The sequence below is a fragment of the Equus caballus genome, chromosome 6 (genome assembly GCF_041296265.1).
Source record: "Equus caballus isolate H_3958 breed thoroughbred chromosome 6, TB-T2T, whole genome shotgun sequence".
In the NCBI taxonomy this organism is placed as follows: Eukaryota; Metazoa; Chordata; class Mammalia; order Perissodactyla; family Equidae; genus Equus; species Equus caballus.
In genome coordinates this window covers 20,161,908-20,174,052 of record NC_091689.1, presented here as the reverse complement: position 1 = coordinate 20,174,052, position 12,145 = coordinate 20,161,908, and the positions used below count along the sequence as shown (strand labels likewise).

The 12,145-nt window shown below is 49.3% G+C and overlaps 1 protein-coding gene across 1 annotated transcript in view; it reads right to left on the bottom strand.

Moving 5' to 3' along the window:
* The window catches only part of INPP5D (inositol polyphosphate-5-phosphatase D), a 123,203-nt gene that overhangs the window by 21,456 nt on the left and 89,602 nt on the right, over window positions 1-12,145 (bottom strand). Inside the window, exons 14-18 of the mRNA XM_001495662.5 lie at window positions 11,240-11,336; window positions 10,523-10,661; window positions 7,884-7,992; window positions 7,631-7,719; window positions 3,179-3,260 (exon numbers count right to left, since the gene is read on the bottom strand). Coding sequence (XP_001495712.2) covers window positions 3,179-3,260; window positions 7,631-7,719; window positions 7,884-7,992; window positions 10,523-10,661; window positions 11,240-11,336 — 516 coding nt within the window. The remainder of the gene's footprint in view (window positions 1-3,178; window positions 3,261-7,630; window positions 7,720-7,883; window positions 7,993-10,522; window positions 10,662-11,239; window positions 11,337-12,145) is intronic.

Here is a 12,145-nt window from a genome sequence, read left to right as displayed (position 1 = left end):
CCAGAGGGAAGACATGAAGGATGAAAAGAGACAAAGATGAAACTCCAGGATACACCAGACATTAACGGGCAAAGGAGAAACGGCACAGGAGACCGAGAAGGCCACGAAACAGATTTATATCCTTTTCGATAAAGCTTTTACAAATCGGCAAGAAAAAGATCAACATGCCACCTCTCAACCAACCAAAGGATATGGCAGAAAATTCATAATGGCTAATAAGTGGGAAAAAAATGCTCACTCACTAACGACCGTCAGAAAGACAAATGGAAACAATGAAAGAGAAGACAACAATGAGATGGAAAGGACAGAGCAAGAAGAAGGAAGAAAGTGGGGATAGCGGGACTGGGGGAGAGGGAGGGACTAAGGGCCCAGGTGACAAGGTGAGCCAGGAAGGGAGGAGGGCTCCCCTTCTCTGAGACACGAGGGGAGAGGTGGGAGGGACAGCAGCCTAAAACACACTTGGACATGGGCAGGAAGGAGCCAGAGAGGGTCCAGTGCTGCGTGGAGCAGGAGAGGATGGAAGGAGGGGAACGGGGCTGGAAGCATGTGGTGGCAATGGAAGGGGGGGGTCTTCCAGTGAGAAGTGACAGGGTTGACAAGCAATTTAAAAAAAAAACAACTCTCAAAACATTTTAGATACGTATTGCAATATATATAATATATATGTAATATGTAATATTACATATACATATGATATATGTAATAGCAATAGTCCTGTACTAACTGGGCCCTGAGACCTCGGAGGTGACTGTCACCTGGGTCACCTCCCTGTAACCACACCCTGTGCATCCCCCCTCTCCCAGGGAGTCTGGGCTTGGCCATGGAACTTCCTTTGGCCAAAAGGACATTAGCAAATGTGAGGCAAGCAGAGACTTAAAAAAAAAAAAAGCACTTCTACATCTGGGACTTGCAGCTGGGAACCTTGGGGACCAGGAAGAAGCCTGGACTAGGCTGCTGGATGACAGCAGCTCATGGCCCCTCCCCAAAGCCAGCCAACCCTGGATGTGAGTGGACTCCGGCCTGCGTGTGCCCAGCCAACCCCAAACAGAGATGAGCTGCCCAAGTTCAGCCCAGAGAATCGTGAGCAAATAAATGGTTCTTGTTGGAAGCCACCAAGTCTTAGGGTAGTTGGTTACGCAGCAATAAATAACAGACACATCCTGTTTTTGTCAATCACCATAGGAAGACCCAGGCCCCCATGGGAACCCCCATTTCCTGAACTCTGGACATCCATTCCCTGTTCTTTCCCAGTTCCTTGTCTCTACACCCCTTCCCGACTCGTTAAACACTTCTACTGTGGCCTCTGCCACTCAGTGAAACATTATTAGCAGCATTCCCTTTATGTTCAACTTGCCCTTCACGTTCCAAGCCTGGCCCTTCTGGAAGACTCTGCAGCTCCAGGTGAGCTCTGGTTTCCTCTCCCTCCCTCATACGTGGGCCCAGAGCAGGGGAAGGCGTGTCCTCCTTGCTCCTCACCGCTACTTCCAGAACAATCTCCCTCCTTTTTCCTAAAACCTTCCATTATGGAGCCATTTTGAACGTCACATTTAGGTTTAAAAAGCGGTCATGCTACTAAGTCAGCACTTTCTCCTGAAGCTCTGCAGAGGCCAGCTGGAGGAGGCAGACAGTTCAGTCTTCCTAGAGAGGAGAACTGGCAGGACTCATGGAGTTGCAGGATGTGAGAAACAGCCACTGCTGAGAGAGGACTGGCGTGGCTGACCGCGGCGTCCAGGCCCGGGAGGGGTCAGGGGCCTGGAGAGCTCCGGTGTGGAGAGGGGCGAGAAGGGAGTACACAGGCGAGGAGGCTGCGGGACAAGGGTGGGATATGGGCCTCTGCGGGTTTTGCAGGTGGAAAAATTCCTTGGATGTGGCTGCGGGGTGGGTTGCCTTTCCGCACATCTAAGCTGTGTGAAGTTTGTCTAGTGAAGTCGCTTCTGGGAGACACAGCTTAGGAGCGAGGGGAGTGCAGGGTGCCTGTCTTAAACTATCCCAGAGGAGTTGCTTGGGTCCCTTCTGGACATGAGGAAGCACGCACAGAAGAAAATGGAAATCAGCTCAACTTTACGGGGCTGGAGTTAAATGTGGGAGTTTGTCGGCCCCCCAGAGACAGGGTGGGAATCACAAAGGTGGCCATTGGACAGAGTAAGCCCCCCTTCTCCGGGGGGTTTGGACAGGGCTGGAGGGCCACTGTGGGACAGGCCTGGGGTCCTGAGCAGCCCATTACAGGACCCTGGCCTGTGACTTGGTACATGAGGTGCATGCCGGCGACAAGGATGGCCCTCCTTTGGATGTCAGTCTGGGAATTTGCAATGTTTTAAAAATAATAACACAGTTCTGAGTCAAATGTTCAAAGCAATTCTGCTCTGTGAATTTTTAAGGACACAGAGCGGAGCGGTTCCAGATAATGGAAACTGACAAGCAGCTTTAGAGGAAGTCCCTGGAGCAATTAAGAATTCCTTCAGCAAATCTTAAATTTCTGGGGTCAACAATTATTTGTTTTGATAACTTTTCCATAATTATTTATTTTAATATTGCATATTCTGCCTTTTTCATTAATTTATCTTTAAATCTCCCCAAATACGTGTGTGTAACCTTAACGATACGTATAAGGTTGAACCATATGAATGTCCTATATTTGACTCTTTTTGACCTACAAAAATACCACTTTCGTATGGTTCAAACTTAATATGTTCTTTTCAAAAGAAAACTGGGATTTCTTTTAAACAGTGTCCCATAGGGGCCGGCCCGGTGGCTGAGTGATTAAATTTGAGCGCTCTGCTTTGGTGGTCCATGGTTTTGCCAGTTCGGATCCTGGGCGTGGACATGGCACCGCTCATCAGGCCATGCTGAGACGGCCTCCCACACGGAACAACCAGAAGGACCTACAACTAGAATATACACCTAGGTACTGGGGGGCTTTGGGGAGAAGAAGAAGAAAAAGAGGATTGGCAACAGATGTTAGCACAGGTGCCAATCTTTCAAAAAAAAAAAAGTATTCCCTAATTCAAATGTTTCCCAAACCAGGGGATATTTATTATGTTGCAGCCCACGATGCGGGAGGGTGCATCAATTCTCTTAGGTCACCTGACCAGGGTTGCAGGGAGTTCTCCCATTTCACGGACGGATGGACTGGAGCCCTTCAGTTTAGGGCAGTTGAACCTCCCACCTTGCCACTCACCATAGGACTGACACACCACGTGCACCAGGGGGTAGGACTTCCAGAGGACCCGGTCACACCAGGAAGGCAAGTTGTACTTCATCTGCAAACAGAGCCACAAGCTTTGTCAAATGCCTGCTATTTTTCATACGTGTCAGTAAAAGCAAAGATTAACTCGTGGCCTCTGTAATCCTTGAATTCATCTGCTGTTGGTTCTATAAAGAATTTCCCCATAGGTGACTTTAAACCCTTGTCACTTGCCTCAAGTTCCAACTCCACTGCCACGCCCCGCACATTCAGATGCCCTGGACTCATGTTGTAGAATAAGATTGATTCACCTGGCTGTGCTCCCTTACCTGTCCTCCTCATTATTTCAGAATCTCTTGTATTTTTACATTCTCTTACTTTTTTTCTGACTCAGAAGAACCCCACTACTTGTATTTTTCAACCCAGTCTGTGCTTATCTTTTCCAGCTACTTCCTTTAATAACACATTCCAGCCACTCTCCTATCTACCTATTCACACATCCATCCACTTATATACTTATCCATCCCTCCACCCATCCTCTTATTCATCCACCAACCCATCCATCCACCTATCCATCCATTTATCTATCCACTCATTCACACATCCATCCAGCCATCTACTTATCCATCCATCCACCCATCCATCCACATACCCATTCACACATGCATGCATGCATCCATCCATCCACGTACACATTCACACATGCATCCATCCATCCATTCATCCATCCACATACACATTCACACATCCATCCATCCATCCATCCACACATCCATCTAGCCATCCAACCATTCAAACAATATGGACTACAACGAGCCCTCTCCAGGCTACACTGGTGAGCAGGATGTCCACTGGGAGTGATAGACATGGCAAACTGGCAATGATAATAACCCTCCTTAATCAATATCCTTATCCCCTTCAGTTCTAACTCTTTCTCCTCTGCCTATCAACATAAAGGTACTCATTCTAAAAGAGCCCACCCCTGCCATCTCCCTCAACTACTTTTGTCTTCTTTTCACCAATTTTCTTTCAAGAATATTCTATTTTCACTGCCTCTACTTCTGAACCACCCATCTACTTTGTTTTTTAACTTGAGGTACAACTTGAATACAGTAAAGTGTACAAATCTTAAGAGTATAGCTGGAGGAATTTTTACATTTGTATACACCCATTTAACCACTACCCAGATCAAGACAGAGAAAATTTCCATCATTCCAAAGCTTCCCTCATGTCCTTTCCTTGTCAAGACCACCACCTCCCAGAGGTGAACAGTATTGTGACCAATGTCTCCACTGATTAACTTTGCCTCGTCTTGAACTTGTAAATGGACTCACTGAGTATATATTCTTTCCTGTCTGGCTTCTTTCACCCATGTTGTTGCTTGTAGGAGTTCTTTCATTTTATTGCTGTGGTTGCCTTCCCCTGTATGTATACACATTTATCTATTCTACTGTTGACGGAAGTAGGGTTATTCTCAGTGTTGGACACTGTGAACAAAGCTGCTATAAACATTCTTGTACCTGTCTTTTGGTGAACAAATGTACTCATCTCTCTTGGGTATTCAGCAAAGCGGAATTGCTGAATCATAGGGTAGATGCGTGTTTAGTTTCACAAATGCTGCCAAACTGTTACTTCTTAACATTGCAGTTCTCGGCATCGGCTGCCCCTGAGAGTTACGGGTGGAGCTTCACAAAGAGACAGAAAGCGGGGCCCCACCCCAGACCTATCGTCTCAGAGCCCCTGGGGATGAGGCCTGCACATCTGTATTCTGCAAAGCTCCACCAGTGATCCATCCACACCCTTGGTAAGGAGCCGCCCTATCCTCTTGAAGTCTGGATTTCACCTCCAAGACTCTGTGCAAACTGTTCTTTTCAAATGCACCTTTAACCTCTGGAGCACAAGTCCAGCCCCTTATGCAGGGTTCACAGGAATGGCCCACGTTCTCCTTGATTCACATTCCATACTGGTGACTACTGATTCCTGAAGGTCGCTCACGCTGCCCGGCTTCTGTGATACTGAGCTGCCTGGTTGGTCCTCCTGCCACCAACCTGAGCACTCTTTTTCTGTCTCCTGTGTTGTCTCTGCTTCTTCCTCTCATCTCTGAAGGTAGATGGTCCCCACATCTGTCCATAGCTCTTCCCTTCTCATCTTCCATGCCTTGACAACTCATCTACCCCTATCTTCTCTGTTCAGACAGCTCCCAAATCTATGACCCAGCCCTGGCATCTCTCTTGAGCATCAAGCTAGTATGTTCAACTGTTTTCTGGATGTTTTCTCTGAGATTTTCCACGAATGTTACATAAGTCTGAAAACAAGCTCTATTTTCTCCTCCAAGACAGCTCTGCTTCTGACTTTCCAGTTTTTATCAGTGTCAAACATGTCTACCAACATATCCTGATTTTCTCTTTTTCTTTCACTTTCATTATTTTTCCCGGTCCAGGCCCTAGTCATTTCTCAGTTGGAACCACCACACCGGCCTCCTCCTTGGTCCCCTGAATCATTCTCATCTTTACAACAGGGCAGACCAGTCTTCTCTATGTATCACTGTGACTTTAGAACTTTCAGTGCCTCCTGTTGTCACGGGCTAGTGACCCCAAGGAACTCAAGGGTGAGTTTCGATATTTTAACTTTTCCCAAATTCTTCTTTTTCCTGCTGTTATGTTAAGGAGATGCAATCACCAACCTCCCTGAACCAGACCAAGCCTCACCACAAGCTTTGCCTTATTTGAAATGCTAAGATTTCTCCAGGAGTAGCTTAGGCCTTATTCCCATAACCTGCGGTGTATGTGGAAGCGTGTTTCCCAACTGAGCCTGCGTAAGCGAATACCCACCTCTCCCTTTTGAATATTCATTCCCCATCCCAAATAAAGTTCCCTGCTTCCCTTTGTTTGGGGACACCAGGACTTTGGAAATGACTCCTCATGGTCTCCTATTTGCCGCATATATACTTTACTTTGTGAGACAACTGCTTCTTGGTGGAGGGTCTGGTTTAACTCACCAGGAGGGAACCCACTTTGGTTTCAGTAACCCTGTTGCCCATCAAATAGCTTTAAACGCCTAACCCGGCACCTAGGACCTCCCTTTCTCCCACTGCAGGCACCAGTCTGTTCCTCCTTATACTCAAGTCAAATGGGACCATCCCCTCGCCTCCCCCAAACGTGTCCCCATGGAACTGCCCTGACAGTGCCTTTAAACCAGGTGACCCCACTGACACAGGAGCCAGCGGACAGCTCTTGAGAGGGTGTCCTGCCCTGGGGGTCTCAGCCTGGTTCATGGCAGCAGCCACATCTTTTCTCCTCCTCTCAGCTTTTCGGTTTCTTCTCTTTACCTCCTGCTCTCTTCTGGCATCTCCCCAGCCCTTGGTCTTTCTCTCCCACTTCCAGTTCCCCACTTGCGCCTGAGGCCAGGTAATGCCCTGAACTCTCTCCAACAGCTTTTGCACTGCTCTCCATTTCCCTAGGCCTCCAGTGGCGCCGGAGGACTCACCGCTCCAGCACCTCTAACCCTCAGGGCCCCACCATGGGCTGGCTTCCCTGGGTTGGGCCCTGGGAGGTGACGGACACCAGAAATTCCTGCCTCGGCATCTGCTCTGGCAATTTTTTCCATCTTAAATAGATCAGCCCCCCTAACCCCACGTCATGTCTATTTGTCAAAATCCAAGATGTCCTTTGAGGTACCACAAATGGCCCTTCTTTAAGAAGACCCCCCCCCATCCTTCCCTGCCATAAACGGTCATTCCCTCTTCTGACGGCTCCTCACTGCATTTGGCATCAGTATATTCCTTCTGGTCACAGTTAGTTGCATATTTGGCTTGTGTTTCCTATTATCAACTCCTTGGGGGCAGACATCGCACTCATCTGATCTCCCACCACCCAGGGGAGTGCCCAGCCCACAATAGGTCATCAGTAAATACTGGTTGAATAGGAATAAATGAATGCTTTATTGCAGCTTTCCCCAAACATCATTCTTTGGAACACAATTAGCTTCATAAGCTATTAATTGGTATTCCATGACCAACCGTGTTTGGCACACAAATTCCTCATGGAGAACCACAATGCGCATAAACCCATAAAGGCTCTGATAAGTCCTGCAGTGAAGCTTGTTTAATGATGATTCCCTCAGCAGATTAGCAGGTATAGTTGATCAGAGGACTTAAAAAAAAAAGAGTTCCAGAACCCAGTTAAGGAAATAACACTTTAAATCCTCTCAAAATCTTAGAATATCTGGACAGAAGGTTGAGTCTGGTTGCCCAGTCTCTCCTTAGGGGAGGGTTTTGCTCCGTGACACAAATCAACATGGGATTTCTATTTTTTTCTGTCTTTTTTTATTGCCTAGTGGACAAGGACGCTCTTCATTTTCTGCTCATCTTTGTGGGAACAGACACAAGAGGGTGAGACGGGCAGGGGGTGGAGGTGGAGGGCAGGGGAGGCGTCTATGAGGACTCACCCCAGTGGCTTTCTGCTTAGTGTAGGCGTACTTGTCTCGAGTCAGTCTTTCAAAGCGGTAGGTGGGCGCGAACGTGATTTCTTCCTCCTCTGAAACCAGACAGAAACGTCGTTTTGGTTTTGACGCCCCCCATTTCACATCCGGTCAAGTTTCCTTCTTCTCCAGGCATGGTCGTTCCCCCATCAGGATATTTGGGGAAACGGGGACAGGACGAGGGCTGGCGAGGGCCGGGGAGAAGGGGTCGGGCTCTTACCAAAGTGCAGGAAAACCTTCTGCTCCTTCCTCTCCATGAGCAGCTGGTCGTGGGACAGGAGGTCCGCGTACTGCTGCTGCCTGATCTTCTGGATGATGGTCTCTGCCTCCTGGAGCAAGGACAGGGCCAGCCTGCCGGTGAGACGCCCCCTCCCGCCAGCGTAACAAGGAGGCGCCGCCACCCGTCTGCCCGCCGTGCCAGGACCCAGAGCCCCCCAACGCTGCCCCAGACCCTGGTCCCCGTGTTTCTTAGCACTCAACCGTTTTATACAGGAAATCCAGCGAGAGTGGTCAAATTTCAACCCGATAACATAAGTTCCTGGCTGTTCCAAATTTGCAGAGGGACATTTTATTTTTCCAGACAGTCTTTTTTTTTTTCTTATTAAGGTTATGAAAGTTAACATCCTTGTGAAATTACAGTTGTACATCATTATTAGTCATGTTGTAGGTACACCACTTCACCCCTAGTGCCCTCCCCCCACCCCCCTTTCCCCTGGCAACACCGATCAGTTCTCTTTGTCCATATGTTAACTACCACCTATGAGTGGAGTCATACAGAGTTCGTCTTTCTCTGTCTGGCTTATTTCACTCAACATAATACCCTCAAGGTCTGTCCATGTTGTTGTGAATGGGACGACTTTGTCCTTTTTTATGGCTGAGTAGTATTCCATTGTGTATATATATATATACCATATCTTCTTTATCCAATCATCAGTTGCTGGGCACTTAGGTTGGTTCCATGACTTGGCTATTGTGAATAATGCTGCGATAAACATAGGGGTGCATGGGACTTTTGGAATTGCTGATTTCAGGTTCTTAGGATAGATACCCAGTAGTGGGATGGCTGGGTCATAAGGTATTTCTATTCTTAACTTTTTGAGGAATCTCCATACTGTTTTCCCTAGTGGCTGAACCAGTTTGCATTCCCACCAACAGTGTATGAGGGTTCCTTTTGCTCCACAGCCTCTCCAACATTTGTCACTCTTGGTTTTGGATATTTTTGCCATTCTAACAGGTGTAAGGTGATATCTTAGTGTAGTTTTGATTTACATTTCCCTGATGATTAGTGATGATGGGCATCTTTGCATGTGTCTATTGGCCATCCGTATATCTTCTTCGGAGAAATGTCTGTTCATGTCCCCTGCCCATTTTGTAATTGGGTTGTTTGATTTTTTTATTGTTGAGTTGTGTGAGTTCTTTGTATATTATGGAGATTAACCCTTTGTCGGATAAATAACTTGTGAATATCTTTTCCCAATTAGTGGGCTGTTTTTTTTGTTCCAGACTGTCTTTTAATATCATTTTTATTAACACTTCATTAGATAGGTAGGCATGTCTCCTACTCTTTCTTGTTCTCTCTGTGGGAACTGCGAGCCTGTTGGAAGGTCATGAAAGGATCTGGAACCCCAGCCCTCAGATCTGTGAGCATCAGGCCTCCCTGATCTGGGCTCGGACCCCGAGAGTCGGTGTGACACCAATGGGGCGTGCTGGCCTTGGAATCCAGCCGTCCTCTCTCCCTTGGCTTATGTTACCTCTGCTCTGGCGAATACACTTGGCTGAGCTCCTGGTGAGTGAATGGCTGTGACAGCCCCTTAGGCTGTGGAGGGGTGGGGGTGGGGAGGGTCCCTGTCCACCTCGCTCCCATCTTCCCACTCAGTCAGGAGGGCGAGAAGGAAAGCTGCCTGAGGAGCATCTTGGGAGGGACGGAGTGGTCGGGGAGGGTCAAAGGGCACAAACGGCCCCTACACTCCTCCTCAGTCTCTGCAGAGCCGCGAGGCCCAGAGGCGGCTGAGGGGTGTGGGGTGGCTGGGAAAACATCTGGGAAGTGGAGTCAGAAGGTCCAGGCTCAATCCCAACCATTGGAGATCTGTAACTGACCCAAGGCCGTTTTCCTAGCCTGTCTGTGCTCCAGGCTCTCCCTCTGCTGTAAGGTCAGTTCAGTTTCTGCCGACCTCCCCTCCACCCTCACAGGACGGCAGTGCAAAAGTGTTCCACATCTCTGTGAGACAGCGATGCAACGGGCTATTAACCAAGGCCTCTGGGCAGACAGGCACGGTTCTGCTCCCATGCCCGGGCCCTGTCTCATCTTTTAGAAGCACCAAAAAACAACCATGTCTGATTCGAGACACGTCCGGCAGCCATGCCCACCCACCCCCGCTTCCTGGGAAAGCCTTCACCCTCCCTGAGTGAACAAGGTCTCTGACCACTGCTCACGGGACCGGGTTGGGCATCCAACTTAAGGAATGTCTTCCTTAGGCTGGCAGATGACCTGTGATTTGGGGAGAAAATTGAGCTGGTCTCCTCAGATTCACCTGCCTTGGGGATTTGAGACCAACCAGCTGGAGGACCAGAGTGGCAGGTGGTGGTGAGGGGCAGCCAGGACAGTTATGTGGGATCTAGGTGTGAGCAGAGGTGAATCATACAGAAAGACTCCATAATGGAAACAGCATCGAGTCCCAGACGGGGAGTAGCTGCCTTGGCCCAGCTCGGTCTGTGGGGGTCCACGACCCTCTGCTCTGAGTGGACTCAAGGGAGCCTCTGTGTGCAGCCCAGCCCCGGGCAGAGAGCTCCTCACTCGGGGAGCAGCCACAGCCCCAGCCCCAGGCAGGCAACCCCAGCCCCACGCGGGCAGCTCCTTACCCAGGTGGGCAGCTCCACACGGTAGTTGAGGTCCCCGAGCCAGAAGAGGTGGGTGAAGCGGTGAGTGATGTTAAAGGGACTCAGTTTCTTGTCTCCCAGAGCCAGAAACCGGAGAATGTTCATATAGTTTTGGTTTCGCCTGATTAAATGAAAAAGCGGCCATTTAGCATGGGGTCGTTGGTTCCCTACTCCACCATGGGTGCTGGGGAGTGGGCGGGACCGAGACCTCAATCTCCAGCCCCTGCCACAGCAATCCACCCTTACGTGCCGGTGGGGCATGGCTGAGATGCAAAAGGGCCTTTTGGGCTGAACTGGGAACACAGGGCAGGGGCCCTGGGAGCATCTGCTCAGCAGGACTTCGGAATCAGGAATATTCTAGATGGCTGTCTTCATGACTGGGCCACCCAGAGGCAAAATGGACTTTGATCTGTAAGGTCCCCCAGATGAGATTTTCCCCTGGAGAAATGAAGGGGTATTGGGTGTCTACTAGGTTAATGATACAGGAAATGTCTGTTCTGTCCATCACGCAGGCTTTATCCACACGGAAGGTCACTCTTGTGCTAAAGCTGCCTTTAATGAGACCATGGAAAAAGCCCTTAGAGGCCAACAGGACCGGGTCCCAGCCTAGGGCTGGGCAGTCCTTATGGTATTGAGGGGGGTGAGGTCTACCTGGGCAAATGACCCCAATATAGGTTCTTGGGGGAGGAGTGCCCTTACCTGAGTTTCTTTTCGCTGCCGGAAGTCAAGTGGCTGTTGACAAATCCCAAAGAGGTCCCATTGAACATGAACGACACCCCCACAGCTCCCTTGTTCCCTAAAGAGGGAGGGAGAAGGAAGAAGTCAGAGTAACAAACAGGCAACCTTGCCACAGGGCAGGAGATGAAGATGAAGGAACCGTTTTAATAAAGAAGGAGAGAAGCAGGTGCGGGGAAGTGGAGAAGGAAGAAAGGAGAACAGGTTCCCTTGGGGTGGGAGATGCAACAGGTGACAGGGAGTCGGGGCTGAGATTCCTCCAGGACAACGAGAAAATGGGGTGAACGGCCAGCAGCCTCGGGGCTCTCCGTGGGGCTGAGGGAGGGGGCTGCTGGGGTGACCATCCCAGCATCTCTCTCCAAGGGGGCAATCAGTTACCCACCTGCCAAGCAGGCAGGATAACCAAAAGCAGCCAGAAGCCTTGGAAGGAAGATTCAGGAGGAAGGGGAGGCTGCAACTGGGTGGCTGACCTCCCACCCAGCTAACTCCAGGTTCCTGGGGAGACCAAAACGCTCACTGAGACCTCACTCTTTTTCCTGTAGAGTTTTAAGCTACCAACCAGGGGTTCTCAAAGTGTGTTCCCTGGACCAGCAGCATCAGCGTCACCCGAGAACTTGTCAGAAGTGCAAATTCTCAGGCCCCACCCTGGACCTGCTGACTCAGAAATTCTGGGGGTGGGGCCCCGTAATCTGTGTGTAACAAGTCCTCTAGGCCGGCGGTGGGCAAACGCTGGCCCCCTGCCAGCGAAAAATGGGTTTTACTTTTTAAAATAATAAAAAAAAAATCAAAAGAAGAATATTCTGTGACACGTTAAAATAAGATGAAATTCAAATTTCAGAGTCTGCAAATAACATTTTACAGGAACACAGC